The sequence below is a fragment of the Heloderma suspectum genome, chromosome 6, assembly GCF_057233095.1.
Source record: "Heloderma suspectum isolate Gila_16-S chromosome 6, 16-S_ref, whole genome shotgun sequence".
Lineage (NCBI taxonomy): Eukaryota > Metazoa > Chordata > Lepidosauria > Squamata > Helodermatidae > Heloderma > Heloderma suspectum.
The window spans coordinates 47,687,344-47,708,395 of NC_139463.1; the positions used below are offsets into that span (position 1 = coordinate 47,687,344).

General features: G+C 45.8%; 1 protein-coding gene across 7 annotated transcripts in view; it reads right to left on the bottom strand.

Moving 5' to 3' along the window:
• Positions 1-21,052, bottom strand: part of AAK1 (AP2 associated kinase 1) — a 122,246-nt gene that overhangs the window by 69,554 nt on the left and 31,640 nt on the right. For all 7 annotated transcript variants that reach the window (XM_084804211.1, XM_084804209.1, XM_084804210.1 and 4 more), the window contains exons 3-5: positions 11,052-11,170; positions 10,463-10,571; positions 7,764-7,906 (exon numbers count right to left, since the gene is read on the bottom strand). In XM_084804211.1, coding sequence (XP_084660337.1) covers positions 7,764-7,906; positions 10,463-10,571; positions 11,052-11,170 — 371 coding nt within the window. The remainder of the gene's footprint in view (positions 1-7,763; positions 7,907-10,462; positions 10,572-11,051; positions 11,171-21,052) is intronic.

Here is a 21,052-nt window from a genome sequence, read left to right on the forward strand (position 1 = left end):
AGGTACTATGGTTTGGGAAACCAACTATTCTGGATAGAAGTTTACAGCTGTTCTTACATGGGGTTGCATTCCCCCTAAAAGACCAAGTCTGGGAGTCCTCCTGGACTCTGCGCTAAATGGGGAAGCCCAGGTGGCTGTGGTGTCCAGGAGTGCGTTTTAGCAGCTTAGGCTGGTGTGCCAGCTGCAGCCCTATCTGGAGAGGATGGACCTTGCCTCAGTTATCCATGCACTAGTGATGTCCAGGCTAGACTACTGTAACGCACTGTACATAGGGCTGCCTTTGAAGATGGTCCAGAAACTTCAGCTGGTGCAGAATGTAGCTGCCCAAGTATTGGTGGGGGCAACGCAATTAGATCATAGCTTATTCTGTGTCACCTGCACTGGTCATCACTGTGTGTCCAAGTCTGTCAGGGTGGAAACTGAGCCCATAGAGCCCCAGAGCAGTTCTGATTCTGAGGAAAAATAGCAATCCGTGGGGGAGGAGCTTGCTCATCTCTCACAGGCACAGCAGCTGGCAGAGATTCCTCCTGCCAGCATTCCTGAGAGAGATGGTGACCCTGGCAGTGAGAGAGCGCTGGAGCGGGGCTTGCTGGACGCTCGGCGCAGATGCAGGGAGCGGCGACAGATGGAAGGCGCCGAAAGGAGGCGCTCCGCTCGTTTGACACTAAAACAACGGTCGCGTCCCGAGGACCAAGGGTAAGAGGGAAGATCTCTCCATAGCCCATAAGTTCAGAGTCTTCCCGTGGTTCCCCTTCAAACAGGGACCAACTGCCTTACCTGGAGCTTAGGCTACTCTGCTGTCTACCCCAGTGCAGTTCCTTGCTTAGTCGCTAGTGAGTAGTATCTGTAGGAGTCATAAAGTAAGAAAGGAATAAAGCCTTGGAAAGAATCCTCGTCGTCTGTGTCCTGAGTTGGCTATTGGAGGGGACTGTAAGAGGCAGCTAGGGCGCTCCTGACCAAGTCCCATTTAAAGTGCTGGTTTTGACCTTTAAAGCCTTAAACAGTCTGGGACCAAATTACCTGAAGGACCGCCTTCAGCATATCAGCCTGCCCACACTGTAAGATGAGCAAGAGGGGACCTTTTCATTTGCCCAAAAGCTGGTTTGAAACCCAACATTAAAAAAACGAAGATCATGGCATCTGGCCCCATCACTTCCTGGCATAGAGAAGGGGAAGAAATGGAAGCAGTGACAGATTTTATTTTCTTGGGCTCCAAGATCACCGTAGACGGTGACTAGAGCCATGAAATTAAAAGATGCTTGCTCCTTGGGAGGAAAGCTATGGCAAACCTAGACAGCATAGTAAGAACCAGAGACATCACCTTGCTGACAAAGGTTCGTATAATCAAAGCTATGGTTTTCCCAGTAGCAACGTATGGCTGTGAGAGCTGGACTATAAGGAAGGCTGAAAGCTGAAGAATTGATGCCTTCAAAATGTGGTGCTGGAGAAGACTCTTACGAGTCCCCTGGACTGCAAGGAGGTCAAATCAGTCCATCCTAAAGGAAATCAACCCTGACTGCTCATTGGAAGGACAGATGCTGAAGCTGAAATATTTTGGCCACCTAATGCGAAGAGAAAACACACTGGAAAAGACCCTGATGCTGGGAAAGACTGAAGGTAAAAGGAGAAGGGGATGACAGAGGATGAGATGGCTACATAGCATCACCAATGCAATGAATACGAACTTGAGCACACTCCGGGAGAGAGCGGAGGACAGGAAGGCCTGGCGTGCTATGGTCCATGGGATCATGAAGAGCCGGACACGACTTAACGACTGAACAACAACTAGAGCAGTTAGCTGGGCAACCACACATGGGAGGGCCTTCTCTGCAGTGGCCCTGCACCTCTGGAATAAGTTGCCATCGGGGGTCTGCCAGGCCCCATCATTTCAGGTTTTTAAGAAGGCCCAGAAAACTTAGTCTGGCCTTCCTCTAATTATGTGTTATCAGACTGGGTTGTAGCTGCAGTTGTCCGTTTTAAATTTAGTTTTATGCTGGCCTTTGATTTATTTTTTTTAGAATGTTTGTTGCTGTTGCTGTTCTTATGTTGCTTTACTGTTTTTATTGTGTTTTTACTTTTTTATTGCTACATGAGTTTTTATTATGTGTTTTACTGTTGTATGCCACCCTGGGAGGGCACCCTCCTGAAATACAGCCAATAAATATTTTCAATACATATAAAGACATAAAGAAATCCTATTACCTCTAAAATAAATCCAACTTATATTTTTGAGGAAAACCCACAACTGTAGTTTTCTAGACAGAACCCATGTGGGCAGGATTTGAACATACACACACACACGCACCAGGAAAAATGGAAACTCCTTTACTATGAATACCCCTTTGAGTATCACAGGGGACATCAATGCCTTGGGATGGAACCTCCTCCCGGAGCAAGTAGACCAGGCCCACTTCTAGTTTGCATCTCCAGGGAAGGAAACATCCTGTTCCCCAGCCCAGACTGGAACAGCAAAACCTCAATGCCTCTCTGGCACGTTTCCGCCAGAGGTCATTCCGCACACTTACTAGTTGTCCAACTAGAATTGGAACCAACTGTGAGGTACTCGTAAAAAGAGGGAAACAAGAATGTATAGAAACAGGTCAGAATGCGCGAACGACAGAATATGCCCAGAAGGCGGTGTCTACCACCCCCACCTGTACTGCAAGAGCAGAAGCCTTTAAGGAAAGAACTGATCCTGGAAGAAAAGAGGCAGGTGGAACGTCCTTCATGATGCTCATAGAACAGAAATTCATGGTAAGAAAATTTCCATTTTCTTCCGAGCTTCACAGAGGGCACGCCATGCCTTGGGATGTATCAAAGCAAAGACACTCATGGGTGTGCTTCCAAGGATCAGGGTGCTCTACCCCACTACCCCTTTCAGTACCTTATGGCCAAGGATGCTGATGCAGAAGAAAACGTATAATCTTGCAACACTTTGAAAAAGTGTGTACCAAAGCCTGCTTGGCTGCCCTGCAAATGCCATCTACAGAAAAATGTCCTCAAAAGACAGCAGTGGCAGCCGCTCCTCTGAGGGAATGTGTCCTAATGCCTCCTGGGAGTTGTTTGTTTATAGCTTGATAAGCCTGTGCTATGCATTCCCTTAACCACCTGGAAATAATGGAGATGGACACCTTGTTCCCCAGAGACTTCTGTTCTTTCTAAATGGAACTGGAGTGATCTGCGCATGGTCAACTGTGCCGGCTTCATTCTTGGTGGTGGGATGGGCTTGACAGATAGAAGGTAAAGAAATTTCTTGGAACCTGTGAAACAAAGGGTTTACTCTAGGTATAAAGAATGGACCTGGCCTCAATATGTCCTGCTATAGCTGGGTCAGGCTCAGCCCTGGGGCAAACAAGGGGCAAATCCACTTAGCAAAGTCTGTAGGCAAGCAAAAGGTCAAAGCACAATATTATCAGTCCAGCAAAAGGGCAGTCCAAAAGCACAGTCATATCAGAACCCCAGAGGTCAGTGGCATGAGAGATCAGTCTAAGGAGAATCAAGGTCAACGAAGAAAGGATTCAAGGTACTGGGAGCTGAAATAAAGCTATTGTTCCAACAGCTAAGAGGACTCATCTGAAGGCTTATACAGCCAAGTCTCCCATCCCACACCCAGCTACATCTGCAAACAGGTAGCACAGGCTTCAGAGTTTCCAGTTGCCAAGGAGACCCTAGCTCTTGAGTAAACCTTCATTCCCAAGAATTCTAGTTGCTGCAGTTCTTGAGGCACAGGCTTTTTCTCCAAGTGGCCGCCTATGGTTCCACCTTCTGGTGTCGGTGTGCTCTAGGGCTGGGCGAATGCTCAACCTCCTCCTCAGACTCTGCAGGGCATGAACAGCCCTCAGGGGCTCTGTCCAAGGATTCCTCAGAGTCCACCATTGCTGGAGGGTCTGATGTAGCTTCTCTGGAGGTGCTAGGTGTATAAATAGTGTCAGGAGGATCCACAGGGTCCTTGGGACACTGCAGTATCTGAATCTTCAACCAAACAGTCATCCTGGCTTGGGTCTGGGTCAGATGACACAATACCACTTTGTCATTGTGAACAGTACATAAATGTGGATCAGAGGAGAGGGCTACTTAATTCTGAAACTTGTCTAGCCAAGGTAATGGCCGACAAAAATATAGGTCCGAATGTCAACGTCTTCAAGTTACACGTAGCCATGGGCTCAAAGAGGGATCCCATGAGAGCTGTGAGCACCTAATTCAGATTCCAAATTGGAAATCTGGGCACACTAGGGTGGGAATGGGGGGTTCACAAGAGCCCCCCTCTCAAAGCTTTTTGAATATGGAGAGGATGAAAAAGGACCCCTTTCCTTTACAACCCAAAGTACTACTATGGTATTAGTGATGAAGCCCTTGTCAAGGCCAGCCTGCAGGGACTCTAAAATACGTTGAACTTTCCCTGATGTTGGATCCTTCCCTTTGTCTACATACCAGGACTTTTTGTCCATTTTGGATTTTGAGGTGACAATACAGAATACTTCCTGGATGAGAATAACATTTTCAGAGTAACCCATCTGCCTCAGCCAAAACCTTACAGTCTCCAGGCTGTCAGGTAGAAGAGTTCCGATCACAGATGTTGAATGGGTCCCTGAGAGAGCAGATTCTTCCTAAGGTGAAGCTTCCAATAGTTCTGTCCCACCAAATCCCTCAGGTCTGCGAACCAAGGCCTTTGGGGCCAGTGTGTCACGATGTTTAGCAGTTCTACCCTCTCCCATATGATTTTCCTAATAGTCTGTGGTGGAAGGAAAAGGGTAAAGCAGCCCTTTGGACCATTTTCCCCCTAAGGTGCTTGTACACTATGCCTCAGGGTACAGGAATCTCTAAAAGAACTGAGGAAATTATGCATTTTCCTGACCAGAAAAAAGTTTGAGGATGGGCTGTCCATATCGATATGTTACCATTTTCAACAGCTCGGGGTTGAGCATCCAACTCAGATTCTTGGATAGACATTCTGCTGTGTAAGTCTGCCACCGAGTTCCAGGCTAGGTTTTCCATTCTGACTGAGAGAAGATGATGCTCAGATCACATCTGCAAATCAATTCTGTCACTTCCCTCTTGAGAGAACTGGTTCTCATTCTCCCTTGAAAATTCACATAAGCCCTAGCTGGGATGTGTCCATCCCACTGAGGATGCAGTTCCCTACAACTTCACCCCTGAAGTTCTTTTAATGCCAGTATTACAGTCAGGCACTCTAGCCAGTTTATGCTCCATCTGGGACCATGTACCCTGTGTCACTTTGTTGTTCAGGTGGGCTCTTCATCCAAACAGGCCCTGTTGTACTCCTCCAGACACACTCCTTGTGACAGTCTCTTGAGGATAACCACCAGTCCAGTATCAGCAAGGAAATCTGCTTGGCTATCTGATTCTGATAGGGGAGGGAAGGCACTTTCTGTGGCTCCTGTGAATGGAACTCACAAGGTCCTGGCATAATCCCACCACACCCATCCATTTGGCACATGAGGTCTGGCAATGTCTCTGATTGGATCAATCTTGTCAGCTGCATAATCCATTGCTTCTGACACTATGCAGTGTTGAGGATTACTCCCAGATGTTCCAGTTGTTGAGTGTGAACCATGGAGTTCCTGTCCAGATTCGCAACGAACCTGTGATCCATCAGGCTGGAGAGCATGGTCTGAATGCTATTCTAAGCATTTTTGCTCACATGTTGCCCGTATCAAAACACTAAGTAAGGGTGGAGACAAACACCCTGGAGTCTCAAGTGTGAAGGCAGTGGCAACCATTCTAGCCTGAGATCTCGGATCTACATCCCAGCTATGCAGCCACATGTTTCATCTGGCTACTGAGTTGGCGACCGAAGCTCTAGCTCTGAGCTAGATAGTGTCCAGGGAGGTATCACCCAATAAGGCTGCACTCAGAAAGATCTTCTTGAGTCGGTTCTTGATCTGCTTGGAAACTGAATCCAATCCTGCTTGCTCCTGGGCCCACAGGTAAGTGGTTCAGGCTAAAATGGACACTCTAAATGCAGTTGCAGAAGCACTGAATCCTCTGAATAGGACAGCTTCCACTCTTCTATTGCGTGGTATGCCAGGATCTTGTGAGTTCCATTCACAGGAGCTACAAAAAGTGCTTCCCCTCCCCTATCAGAACCAGATACCCAAGCAGGCCCACCCTCACCATCCACTGGTATTACCATGGAGGAGGTGAGGGCGGTCACCAGAGCACCCACCAGGGGGACTTACAAGAGTTCCATGACACTGGAGGAAGAGAATAGAGTTTGTTCACCAACTTGTGGGTGGATTTAAGTTTCCCTGGCTTGGTCTATTCCACCTTCCACACGTTGTTGAAGGATTCTGGGCAAGGAACCATGAGAGGTTTAGGAGGCCCCAAAGGAAGTACTGTCTGGGCCCCTGCTTCAGAGTCCATGTTTACATATTCAGCTGACTTCACCTGTTTGTCACTCTTTTTGAGTACCCAGTGAGCTTTGGCTAGCAAGGTAGGGAATGCCTCCTGGAGGAACAGGCATGCCTGCCAAGAAGAAGATCCCAGCTCTTCTTCTGACAGTTCCCCTGATTCACTGTCCTCTAATTCTAGGGAGTCTCCCAAAGCCTCAAAGCTTAAGGGGGTTGAGTTCAGATCTCTACTGTTGCCCTCCTTCCCTCTACCCTGTGGTTTGTCCTTATTGTCCATTATCTGGTGCTTGTGCTTCATAGGGCAGTGATGAGGAGACTAAGAAGCAGAGAATGAGGCAGATGCAGAGGAAGAGTATGGGCGCTTGGGAATCTGCAGGAGATTCTCTGGAGGGTGGCCAGGTGGCCTTTCTACGTTTTTGCTTTGACTACTCCTAGGGCTTTGTTCTTTTCCTTTTGTGATTCTTACAAGAAGAAGACCTGAATTTGCTGGGGCAGGATTGAGCCCCCCTCCTTTTGATAAGGCCTCTCTAATCTCTGGGCAACTAGCCCTTTGGCCCAGTCCAGAAACTGTGGCAGCACCTCAGGCCCAGGGAACTGCAAATTGGGGGTAGGAGATGGTACTATGCTCATCCCCGCTTTGCTGCAGTGCCCATCTTATTTTGGTGCCAAAACTGCACTCGGCTCTGCGGGCCTCCCCCCCGAGGCACTCGAGTCTGTGCGTTCCATGGCGCTGGAGGGGGAGCCATCTGATCTGCGCAGTAGTCTGCTTCCCCCCACGCCCCCAGCGTGTGGGTAAAGGCAAGGGGTCAGGAGGGCTTGTACTGGTGGTGGATTCTTCTGTCAGCCTCAGTGATGCCGTGAAGTCCGGTGCGCCACAACAGGCCATGCTGGACCTAACACCGCTGGCTCAGTGTTCCTGCAGTCTGGGAGCTCAGTGGGAACTGCTGCGATTGCTGCCACTGGAGGCTCCACGTTCCCTGCCCTGGCCAAGACAGAGGATGGGGGCACTGAGTGGCTGAAGACTCCTCCCCCATCTCTACGTGGATCCTTTGTCCCTTCTGGATGTGTTGGTTGCGAAGGAAGGAAGGAGGAGAGGAGAGAGCAAATGTTTAAAAAATGACACAGAAGTGCTAACAGTTGTGCTCTAAGGAGCACCAGCTGCTCTGCTCACTAGGCAGAGCAGCTGGAGCCGGTCCAGGAACAGGCTGGCTCCTACCTTGGAGAGGCAAAATTAGAAGCGGGCCCTGCCGACTTGGTCCAGAAAGAAGTGTCATCCCAAAGCATGGAACGCCCTTCATGAAGCACAGGAGAATATTTTATTTTACAAGCATCTTCTATCACCACAACACTATCGACCACACCAGACACCTCTACAGGGCCATCATGAGTTACCTTCAAATCCCTGTGGATTATAGGCAATTTGCACTGGTGCAGCCTGGCCACAGCTTCACAGGTATCACAGAAGATTTGCAGGACTTCGTTTTCCATGAATCCTGTCTGTAGGCGCTGATTCATCAGGTTCACCACTTGACCTCCTGAAATGGATGGGGGGGGGAGAAAGAGAGAGACAGCGGGCCCTCCTATTAATACCAAGAGTAAGCCACTCAGCCTTCTAAGTCACCATTAACCACAAGTGCTTCAACGATGCAGGCAACCTCTTCTTTCCCCATCACAGCCACATGCTGACATCAGAACATATGAAGCTGCCTTATACCGAGTCAACAGCCCATCTTGTTTGGTACTGTCTATACACTGGCCAGCAGTAGATCTCCAGGCAGGGTCTCTGGCAGAGGTCTTCCCTGGATCTATCGGGAGATGACGGGGATTGAACCTGGAACCTTCTCCATGTAAAGCAGGTGCACTGCCACCGAGCTGTGGCACTTCTGTAGCTCAGAGGGAGAGGGAATGCTTCCATCTCTGGCAAATGAGAAGGGCTATTCCCAAGATATTTCTGGCACAGCAAAGGTGTGCCCCAGAATCCCAGCAACTTCACAGCTTTAGAAGGATACCTGGGGCACACGTTTCAGCAAGCATCCCTAAAAATATCACCTCTCCCATCAAAGCAACCATTGGCATCACCTGTACTGCTGGGCCACTGCTACAGATGAACACCATAAGAGGCATGACTGACAGCTTTTCTCCCCACTGCTTTGTTCCCCTAACACCAATTCAGGCATCTGATGAGGAAAGCTCTTGCCTATGAAAGGTGATGCTGTGATACATATGGCTGTTTTTAAGGGCTCTTTGCTAGAACAGACTAAACTGTTTTTATTGTATGTTGTACATCGCCCAGAGTGGCTGGGTGACCAGCCAGATGGGCAATTAATAAATTTAATAATAAATAAATAAACATCGCTACTCTTCCACAATCTGGACCTTTCACTATTGCTGCCCTGAACCAACCACTGTTTGTTCCCCAATTATATAAACAAACTAGAGATGGGAGAGCTCTCCAAAGCTTGCGTTGGATTAACCTGGAAATTACCCAAGATTCTCAATGCCCCACCTCAAAAAAAAAAATAATCAGAAGGTCTTAGGCAATTTTTCCAAAACCAATCCAAGGAGGACTGGAAAAAATACCTGCCCATATCCCTGCAACATTTCCCCCCTCTAATGTAAGCTAATGGAGCCAAACCACTCCATTAGCTTGCATGGAGGAGGGGGGAATCCTGCAGGGACCCAATCAGAGAGTGGGGGAGGGATCTACCCCCCCCCCCGCTAATCCTCAGCAGGGAACAGGCTGCACTCCCTGATGCTCAGATTGGGTTCCTGCAGCCTCTTACTTTTCCTCTATCTAATACAACTGAGCCACATTACATAGAGAAGGCCAGCAATAATTCTCCAACTCCTATTTCAATACTAGCTGGAAAATAATTCAGGAGCTTATAAAACTTGCCTTTACTTTTAGGTGGGCTTTAATGAGCCTCTGAGGTTCTTTTCTGTTGCTTGTAAATAGCTGCTTGCCCAATCATCATGGACCAGTAACGTCTGTAGACTTATTTGCAAGGCTTTGTCAGAATTCAGCCCAGGCCTTCTGATTTGGGTTTGGACTCTGATTCAGATTCGGAAACAGAGTTGGAAGAAGCCCAGGAGAGACAGGGTGTGGGGGAGGAAATTCCCCAAGACTCCCCAGGACCCAGTGAAGAGGCTTCCCAGGGGCTTATCAAGGAGGAGGGCCAGGCTCAGAGACTGGCTTCCCACCTCCCCGTGGAGGTGGTGGAGGGAGGTTCAGGATTGACAGATGCCAAAGCAGGTGGAGTTGAGAGGAGAAGGTGGGAGGCATCACACCAGATTGGCTGTCTGTCAGAAGCTGGGTTGGGAGGATCCTCCCGGAAGGCAGGAGCTCAGAAAAAGCCAACCGGAGCACAGCGGGAAACCCATCCAGAGTTGAAAGGCAACTGACCTGCTTTCAGTACCTCTTTACTGAAAGATTTATTTTGCAAATTAAGCCCAGAGGACCGTTCTAAGCTTTTGTAGTCACTTCAGAGGTGAAAAGGTACTATTAGCTAAATAAAGAGTTTGTGGATTGCACAGCAAGTCTCTGCTGCCTCATTACTCAGCGGGAGGGCTTAGCATCCAAGACAGGCTTAAACCTTTGCCTTTTGCTACAAGTATTTGATCAGCATACAATGGTCACCTTTTGGCTATCATATCTTGGCTTAATAAGCTGAGACATGAACAAGACTTTTGGCTGCCCACACAGCCCTTTCACTGTGTGTGCAAGCAAATAAACAAACCAGGTAGTCTTCCATTATTTATTTTATTGTTGCATCCAAATCAGGAAAGTATAGTTAATGGCTTTGGAACAAGCCAGGATATGAAGCCATGGCTTAAAGTTGGCTTCATATTTTGACTTGTTCTAAACTTGATAACCATAGTTTCCTGCTTTGGACAAAATTATAGTTAATGGAAGATTTCCTAGTTTGTTTACCCCCACTGCAAAGGGAGGTACAAAGGGGCTGCACATGAGCTCACAAGCCAAGATATGATATTCTGAACCAGCCTTTCAACTTTGCCAAACCTTTGATTATTTGAGTATTTGGATGTTACACAGGGCTTCAGAGAACAAGCTACTTTGAACTTTTACACACCTCGGCAAAAATCCATTAGGATCAAGACTTCCCATACATCCCCGCTGCTCACAGAGTTTATACTGGAATCAATGTATCCAACAATGTTCTTGTGTCCCACAAGATCCCTCTGAAAAAGGTAAGAACAAAGAGGTACTGCTTACTGCCAGCCACAACCAGAAAAATCTACATCCAAGAAAACCAACTTCGTAACAGAATTATGCTATCTGCAAACATTATGCAAAAAATATTTATTGTTCTCATCTCTTTGTGCTTCTCCCCACTATCTGGGTACCCATTTAACTTGTCAATTCCAAATTCACTTCCTTTTTCTCTTATCTTCACTCCTGCTTGTTAGCTGTTCCATATTTCTAGAACTTCATGGTCATGCCTTGATATCTGAACTCCCTGCCCCCACCCCAGTTACTCAGTTTAAAGAAGCAGCTACTGTTTTAATGATTTAAAATATCACCTTGCTTTGCAGCAGTTCTAACAGCAATTGTTTTCTTTCCCCTTAGAAATGTCAAACAGGCAGATTGAACTGTTCTACAAATATCTATTCAACATATTCTGCAAGAACTCCAGGATCTTCAGTACTATACTTGCTTACCATGATCTGAATTTCCCGTTTGCACACTTGTAGGTCATGTTCATTGTTGACATACATTCGCTTGAGGGCACATTTCATCCCATTGCTCGTCCTCACCAGAAATACGATAGCAAACCCACCTGTAGATACAAGGCATGCAAAAGCTCAGAAGAATGAAGGCATATGATGCAATTCTGGCCTTGTATGCTGCCTGGATGGGAGACCACCTGGGAATCAAACATTTGTCACTCTGCTCTTTGGAGGAAGAACAAGGCAATGGCTATTGAGATTATCCAAGGCACATTTTTTCTGAATTAAAACTGGAAAATCCAACTCTTACACTCAAAAGTTGTGGAATGATCCGCCGGTTGAAATGCGCCTGCTGGCCTCTTCAAAGGTTTTTAAGCAGGCATTGAAGACTCCATTATTCTGGCAAGCCTCCCCTTTTGAGAACTCTTGCTCCTTCTGCTGACCTTTGTATACTGTTTTGAAGCTGTGTTGTTTTAAGCTGTGTTGTTTTATTGTTGGATTTTAAAAAAATAGTTCAAAGTTGTTTTTAGTTGTTGTTTGTATATATTGTCTGTATGGTTTTATGTAAATGGTTTTTAAATGTTGTATATTTTATTTTAATGTTTTAATTTTTGTAAACAGCCCAGAGAGCTTCAGCTATGGGGCGGTATAGAAATGTAAATAATAATAATAATAGTAATAATAATGGATTGCATTTGGTACATGCGAGTGTAAGAATCAGTAGTGAGTGATCAGTAGAGTCCATCCTATAGGTTTCTGCATAAGTCACTGTTCTGAGCATGCCTACTGACCACCCAAAGCAACGACTCATGCAAAGATGCAATGGGCAGGTTCATCTAAGGGGAGGTAATTTTGCTGAGCCTCTCATTGGGGGGCAATTGAATGATCCATCACAGACTCAGTGCAAAGCTGTGTCAGGATTACCTACCTCCACAGGAGGCTAACTAGAAGAAAGCAAATTCAGAGAGTGAATTATGCAAAGATGCAACAGGCAGCCTCCCCAGTACTCTGGGTTCACATAGAAGCCACTATGTATTTAATTTCTTGCCATACACTAGTAGTTCTTACAGTACGCAATAGTTTCCAAATTACTGATACAAACCAGTATCAGAAATCTTCCAGAAGATTATTTGATTAATAGATGTAATCAATTACATTTACACATGGGTAAAGCAATGTTTCTGATGAAAGAAGCATCCTTTTCTTTTTAAACGATGCACACACATTTGATAGAAGAGGCATTGTCTAAGAAGTAGCATGCTCCTGAGTGAGTGAGAACAGAGAATGCCTTGATGATGCTTACTATTTGAAGTTCTATAAAGCACTTGCATTGAAATCGTTTTTTTAATCTGCTGCTTGACTTTTCAGTCAATTGAAAGCAGGGTTATTTAGTCAAATAAATGAAGCAGTCCTAATATATGTACATTTTAAGCAGATTTTAACTTAAGCAGCTGTGATGTTTCTGTAGCAGTAAGCCAAAAAATGTATCATCGCATATGTTTTTCTTGCAAGTAAAGAATTGATTCCATTTAACAACTCGCTCCCTCTCCAAAGTACAGTAGCCATTATCTTTTGCTCAGCAACTACTGCAGCTTGTGTCTGTTTACATGCCCCCCACCCCCAGAGATATACGAAAGAAGGGGAGGGGGGAGTCTAAAGGGGCAAATTACCAATCAGAACAATCAAAGTCAAGAACATATTGATAGTAACAGGCAATTATGCAAGCTCATTACTGTGCCACATGGTGTTTTCCTGCTCCATTAATTTGCATTAAGCAGCAATGCTTGGAATAAACAGGCATACACAAAAGAAACAATGTTTTCCACATTCTATCAGTTTTCATGATAGTGACTTGTTACATTTATAAATCCAGCACTTTCTCCGAGGAGGTCAAAGCACCATCTTCTAGTGGCATGGGATAAAGGACCACCTTTGTCCAAGCAAACAGAACATTAAGCATGGACTGGGAAAGGTTGTGCCAGGGACTGGTGGTCCTGAGCAAGCCCTCCTTTCTCAGCTCCGTATCTCTGAAAGAAACAGACAGACTTCTACAGGAGTACTGTGAAAGACAAAGCAAGAACATAGAGGAGCTAGGTCTTCGATCAAGTAATCCCCAGTACTTTATTGGATGATATCACCTTAGAACAGAATCACACCACAACAGTAACAGAACACGATTAATTTCACCCCACAAGCCACAGCCTTTACAGCCAAACCACAATCAGTGTTCCACAGTGCACCATGTTTACAACATTATGTTCCCAAATGCAGGTGTATTCGAAGTGTGTTAACCTACCAGCAAGTACCAGAAGCTCAGCATTCTTTTTCTTTACGTCATGCATAAGGTTCATAATGCAACCCATATCTCACAACATACCGAAGTATAACTTTCTGTATTCTATGCCAGGGTTCTCTTTCTACCTGGTAAACCAACCTGGCATTTTTACTAGGCATTTCTCTGCTTGCTCTAATCAACAGATAACACACTCTAAAAAGAATCAAAATTGGGCATTCTCAAGTCTCCAACACCAGTCATTTATTCAGGATAGCAGATAAGCCCAGTCACCAAAGCCAGACACAAATCATGGGAGTCGGCATTGCCATACAAATCCCACTCACCTCCTGGGCGACCCAACAGTACCATGTCAGTTGTTATCTATAGCTCCTGGGGCCAAGGTTCTTCAACTAATCATAAGTGACCGACAACACATCCTGGAAGGTGACAACCCTCTCAAAATAACAATGGGCGGGGAGCCCACAATGCTTTACAGGACTCCTCCCCATCTCTGAAATTGGAAATACTTACTGGAGAGGCTGGTGTAGCAAGGTGACCAAGAGAGACGCTTAATTCCAGTCTTACCACAGCCAGCCAAAGACTTGCCCCAGAAGATCCATCATTCCACCATATTCATTTCTGAGATGACTGTGGGAGAAATGAACACGGCACCCCAGACGAGAATAGAGCAATGTGCATGCGCCCTCAGTGCTCCTCTCCCTGTTCTGTTTTCAGCCCTTCCAAGCGTGGAGCAAGGGTTGCTATGCTCAGCTATAGAAACAAAATCCCGAATGCGAATCTCATCCACATTCGGTGTCATGACAGCAGCAGCACCCACCTCCAAGCATTCGTTTGACCCTACTCTAAACTGATAGCTGAAATGCGGAGGCCAGGATATGCAGATTTCAAGAGAAGAGAGAGACCTTTTATGCTAATACACTCTGGCTTGCTGCATAACCCAAGCCCAGGGGTTAAGCATTTCAGGGAGAGATTCTAGCATCAAACCCATCCTCTACAACAATAGTCTACAACTTTGCAAATCTGCCCTCCTAGCTGCTCCCCGCTTCCCTCTCAAACCCCTGTGTTGGCATGGCAGAGAAAGGTAAGGCCCCATTGGAAAGCTGAAAGGAGGGGGTAGGGAGCAGATTTTGATACCATACTGGCTTTTGATACCATTGACCATGGGATCCTATTGGACCATCTCCATAAGCTGGGAGTGCAGGCACTGTCTTACAGTGGTTCTACTCTTACTTGTGAGGGCAGTTGCACCAAGTAACATGGGGTGATTATGTTCTGACCCCTTGGCACTTGTGCCAGGGAGTGCCACAAAGTACCATCTTGCCCCCAATGCTATTCAACATCTATAGGAAACCACTGGGAACAATCATTATGAGATTTAGGAGCACCTCTATTTCTCTTTTACATCTGAATTAGGAGAGAACAAGCAGGTCTGAAATGGGGGGCTGAACGGGTGCCAATAAACTGGTAAGATGGAGCTCCTGTGGGTAGGCGGATCCCAGGTCTGGGAATTTGGCAGTTTGTTCTGGACAGGGCTGCAGTCCCTCTGAAGGAGCAAGTGCATAGTTTGGGGATGCTCAGAGAACCATTACTGTCTCTGGAGGCCCAAGTAGCCACAGCGACACAGAGCACCTTTTACCAGCAACGGATGTTCCTTGCCAGGAATAAGTTAACCACAGTGACCCAAGCACTGGTAACCTTTTACGTCCTCAAAGTATTACTGCTCCACCTTGATGTCTACTCTAAAATAGATTTCCCGCAAAGCAAAATTCTGTTAGGTAACTGGGCAAAAAGAAGAAAAGTTGTGAGATTTTGCTAATGTGCTATGGCAAGTGGTAAGATAAGTCTGAGCAATTTTGTCTGAACTGATGCCTCTTGGAATCATATCATGAGCCACAGAGCCTCAACTAATCTGCATGTCAGCTGCATGCAATTAACAAGTTCATGTATAATGCTTAATTATACCTTCTGGATCCCAAAGTACACTGAGCTGACATTCTGCACTTCCTTACTGCATTCAAATGCCCGCTTAGAGCTCACCACCTTGTTCTGGCCTTGAAAAACTGATCTCCCTCTTCTTCCTTCCCCTTGTGGGTCTTGTCATTTTAATTTGTAAACATGATGGCAGGGATTGTCTCCTTTTTTTTTAGTGATGTGAGCTCCTTTGAGGGACAATTATTGTCTGAAAAGTGGGATAAAAATGCAGTACATAAAAAAAAAAAGATACTTAAAAATAACATTCTGAGTCTATTACCCATGCTACCTAAAGAGACAGTATGCTTCTGAATACCAGGATTCAGATTCAGACTCTGACCGGATTCCAGCAAAGCGGTTCTTATGATCTAAACCACAAATGCAGGATGGTCTTCAATAAAAAAACAAGTCTTACTATATTAACTGAGTTCTGAAAGTTCACGGAGACCTAGTGTGGCGGAGTGAGGACTAGATCCAGGTTCTAGTTCCCACTCAGCCATGAAGTTTACTGGGACTTACTTCTGGGTAGACGTATACAGGATTTTGCTGATGGCAACATCAGTAGCCTGAATTCTGAGAATATATGAATTCACCTGGGCTCCTGCCGAAGCAGCCCTCTATTACTCTTAACGTCTCTCAGTAGAAAGGGCTTCCAATGACAAGTTGTTCACTGTACTGCATTCAGCCCTCACTCCTTTGCTCTCTCTGCTGTGTAATTAAGGAACCCAGGAACACAATGTAAGGCTCTTTTACTCCCTGGGCCCTGCCACCCCAACCGCTACCTCACCTGAAACAGAAGACGCAGCAGTCAGCGGGGTGACCTGCCTTCTCCCTCACTCCAGCTTTCACCAACTAGGTTGGGCCCCTCCGCCCCCTTCACAGAGGCCATCAAGCCTCTGGATCAGCTGCTTGGGGTGGTGGTATCAACTGGACCACCTGAGCACCGCAGAGAGCTCCTTTAGAGCTCTGACTGGTTCTGACTGAAACCTAGAGTGGATTCACCACCCCACTGACATCGGTGCCACCACCCTCCACTGCCTACAGTGTCAAGAGTGACCAGAAGCCAGCAGTTCCCACCTTGGCAGCACCAGAAGGCAGAGGCCCCAACCTGTAAGACCAACACCTTCTGGCCCCATTACAGCACTCAGAGAGTCACCAGACTATTTCTTGGAGGCCCACTGAGGCCTGATTTTGAGCTGTGAGCAGCCTGTTTCTATCACAGCTGGACCATATAGCATTAAGAACTGGTGCCTGTGTTTCCTTGTTTTCCTTTTCCATCCCCACCCATTTTTCCTTCTGTGTCATGTTCCTTTAGAGACTGTAAGCCTGACAGCACAGACGGTCTTATTTTTATTAATCTGTCAGCTGCTCAGGGAGCTTTTCTGGCTGAACAGCAGAGTATAAATGCTTTAAATAATAAACAGAACAAGACTCTGGCCTGACCTACATATGCAGCAGGGGACTGAGTTGGTAGAGCAGACTGCAGGTGAGGAATGCCCCTGTTAGACCAGGCATGACAGGCATAAAGAGTCTATCCCAGCCCACTTTTTGCTGGGCTGGTTTTCCAGATGCAGAACACTTCTTTTTCTTTACCTTTTCTACACACGAAGGAAACATTCAAAAATGTGACAACCCTGCCAATAGTCTGAAACGATACAGTCCACTCTATCTCTTCATTCATTATATGGGCACAGCGGGCCCCATGCAGTTAATCCAGATAGGTCAAAGTGCATTCCACCAGTACAAAGCCTAAACAGGAGAAGATTTGACCAAGCAGTCTGGATTTTGGGAGGTTTTCTTGGATGAAGCTGATGATTTGGATCCCTTTCAGTCTGGGTTCAGGCTTAGCTTGGGGACAGAAACAGCCTTGGCAGATGATCTATGTCAGCAACCTGACAGAGGAATGTGTCCCTGTTGGTTCTGCTGGACCTCTCAGCAGCATTCAGTACCAACAGCCACAGTAATCCTCTTGGGATATCTGGCTGATATGGGACTTGGGAGCACTGTTTTATGGTAGTTTCTGGTCCTATTTGGCTGAATGCTCCCAGAAGATAGTGCTGAGGGGCTATTGTTTTTACCTCTTTCGGAATGTCCAACAAGGGCTTATCTCTTCTTTCCATCACAATCCAAGAAAGAGGTTGAAGTTCTGAATTGAGTTCTGGTATCAGGAATGGTATCAGAACTATACAAGAAGGATCTTAATGTCCCTGATAGCCGTGATGGTGCGGTCACTGAACTTCAGCCGGACATCCTAGAGAGTGAAGTCAAGTGGGCCTTAGGAAGCATTACTAACAACAAAGCTAGCGGAGATGACAGTATTCCAGCTGAGCTTTTTAAAATCCTAAAAGATGATGCCGTTAAAGTGCTGCACTCAATATGCCAACAAATTTGGAACACTCAACAGTGGCCACAAGACTGGAAAAGGTCAGTTTATGTTCTAATTCCAAAGATGGGCAATGCCAAAGAATGTTCAAACTGCCGTACAATTGCACTCATTTCACATGCCAGCAAGGTGATGCTCAAAATTCTACAAGCTAGGCTTCAGCAGCATGTGAACTGAGAACTACCGGAAGTACAAGCTGGGTTTCGAAGAGGCAGAGGAACTAGAGATCAAATCGCCAACATTTGCTGGATCATGGAGAAAGCAAGAGAATTCCAGAAAAACGTCTATTTCTGCTTCATTGACTACGCTAAAGCCTTTGATTGTGTGGAGCACAACAAACTGTGGCAAATTCTGAAAGAGATGGGAGTACCAGACCACCTTACCTGTCTCCTGAGAAATCTGTACGAGGATCAAGAAGCAACAGTAAGAACCGGCCATGGAACAACCAATTGGTTCAAAATTGGGAAAGGAGTACGACAAGGCTGCATATTGTCACCCTATTTATTTAACTTATATACAGAATACATCATGAGAAACACCGGGTTGGATGAATCACAGGTCGGAATTAAGATTGCCAGGAGAATTATCAACAACCTCCGATATGCAGATGATACTACCGTAATGGCAGAAAGCGAAGAGGATCTAAAGAGCCTCTTGTTGAGGGTGAAAGAGGAGAGTGCAAAAGCTGGTTTGAAACTCAACATTAAAAAAACGAAGATCATGGCATCTGGCCCCATCACTTCCTGGCATAGAGAAGGGGAAGAACTGGAAGCAGTGACAGATTTTACTTTCTTGGGCTCTAAGATCACCGCAGACGGTGACTGTAGCCATGAAATTAAGAGACGCTTGCTCCTTGGGAGGAAAGCTATGGCAAACCTAGACAGCATAGTAAGAAGCAGAGACATCACCTTGCCGACAAAGGTCCGTCTAATCAAAGCTATGGTTTTCCCAGTAGTAATGTATGGCTGTGAGAGCTGGACTATAAGGAAGGCTGAGCGCCGAAGAACTGATGCTTTCGAACTGTGGTGCTGGAGAAGACTCTTACGAGTCCCCTGGACTGCAAGGAGGTCAAATCAGTCAATCCTAAAGGAAATCAACCCTGACTGTTCATTGGAAGGACAAATATTGAAGCTGAAGCTCAAATATTTTGGCCACCTAATGCGAAGACTCACTAGAAAAGACCCTGGTGCTGGGAAACATTGAAGGCAAAAGGAGAAGGGGACGGCAGAGGATGAGATGGTTAGATAGCATCATCGATGCAATGAACATGAACTTGAGCATACTCCGAGAGAGAGTGGAGGGCAGGAAGGCCTGGCGTGCTATGGTCCATGGGGTCACGAAGAGTCAGATACGACTTAACGACTGAACAACAACAACATCAGGAATGGAGTGAATGAAAGTCAACAAATGGAAACTTAATCCAAAAAAGATATGCTCCTGGTCAGCAGAAAGACAGACCAGGGAACTCGGGCTCAGTCTGTTTTGGATGGGTTGCATCCCCCACCCTTGAAAAATTTGGTTCGTACTTTGGAGCACTCCTGGATTCACTCCAAGACCTCGATGCCCAAGTTTCAACAGTGGCCAGGGGAACTTTTGCTAGAGCACCAACTACCCCTGTTCTTGGAGGTTTCTGGTCTGGCCATGGTGATGGGCACCTTAGTTACATCTCAGTTGGATTACTGCAACATTCTATATTGTGGGGGGGTGCCTTTGAATACAGTGCAGAAACTTCAGTAAGTTCAAAATGCTGCAGCCAAGCTGCTGGCCAGGACCAGTTATAGGGAACATACAACTCCTAGGTTACTCTCTGGCGGTCTATTTCCAGGTAGAATTCTAAATGCTGGTTATTATAACTTCTATAAATAATACCTACAAAGCCCTAAAGAGTTTAGGGTCAGATTACCTGAAGGACCACTTCTTCCATATGAAACTGCCCCTGTGCTGAGATTTTTTGGAGAGCCTCTTCTCTCTGCTCCCTCAGTTTCTGCTATGTGTTTAGTGGGAACTTGGGAAAGGGCCTTCTCAGTGGCTGCATCCAGACTTTGCAACTCCCTACAGAGGGCGGCTCATGTAGCCCCATCACTGACAGCGCGGGGGGGGGGGGGTTCCAGAAAAATGTGAATTTGAATTCTGTGGGGGGAATATCCAGTGCAAATTAGGCTAATTTGCATCAGAATGTTTTCTGACATCCTAGAGAGTGATCTAATTTGGCATGTTTATTTTACTTGCATTTAGTAAACATAGTTTAAAAAAAACAATACCTCATGTTAATTTTTTTGTCCCTATACACTCCAAGTATTTGACCTGAAAAATTTGAGGGGGGGAATCAATTAACACATAATCTGACTTAAATGCTATAGTATGTAGAACTTTTTATTGGAATGCTTGTATAAATTTAAAGGTAACAGCACTTCTTCCCATATGCTGTTTACATGTAAGGGGAAAAAAGCAAAGGTACTCAAATTTGAGTATCTTTGAGCCGGCAATGCTGAGTGGGCGATTCTGGGAGTTGTAGTCCAACATACCCAGAGGGCACCAGTTTGGGGAAGACTGCACTAATTGGTTGTAACAATCCAAAGAACAGTTCATGATATCCTGACAACCAAACAGAGTTCATCTCTTCCACTACAATTGCTGGGGCACCTTCAGTTTCACTGTCACTACTTATTGTGAAATGAAACTAATCAGACACATATTTATTTCAATGACCTGTATGTATTCTTTCACATACTTGCTCCCTAAAAAAATATTAATTATAACTTTGAACTTGCCAAGCTGGCCTAATACTGTATTCGCAATTGGCATCCATTCATTGTTACTAATGAACTTATGAAATGTAAAATTTTCCATAGAAAAACAAAGCACCAGAAATTTTCTGCCCCACGTTGTTGCTCACCAGTGGTCTTTTGCTAGCAGGCAAACCCCTTTTTATTTAAACAGGGGTTTGTCCTGCAGAGCTGAGTTGTTTTCTCTGCTGTTTTTGCATTTGTTATTTTTGCATTTTAGGTTTTACTGTTAGCTGCCTTGGGCATTCTGTCCCCTTTAGGAAAAAAGCAGTGGCACTTGATTCTGCCAACTGCATAAAACCAGCTCAAAGGGAAGGGAGCAACTTTCACCAAACGGAGTTGGTAAAAAGTAGTCCTGGCTACTGTCGCAGCCCAGGAATCCATACTGTAGGGGCACCCCAAAACTGTGAACTAGCTCATCACTTTCATGGGTCCAGAGATCCAGATAAACACTGTCTGGAATCCAGCTGCACATTAGGTAATTCATTCCATTCAAAGTTTATGGGTATGTCCCTCTACTATTCTGACCAACATCCTGGCACTTCTGTAGCTGGGA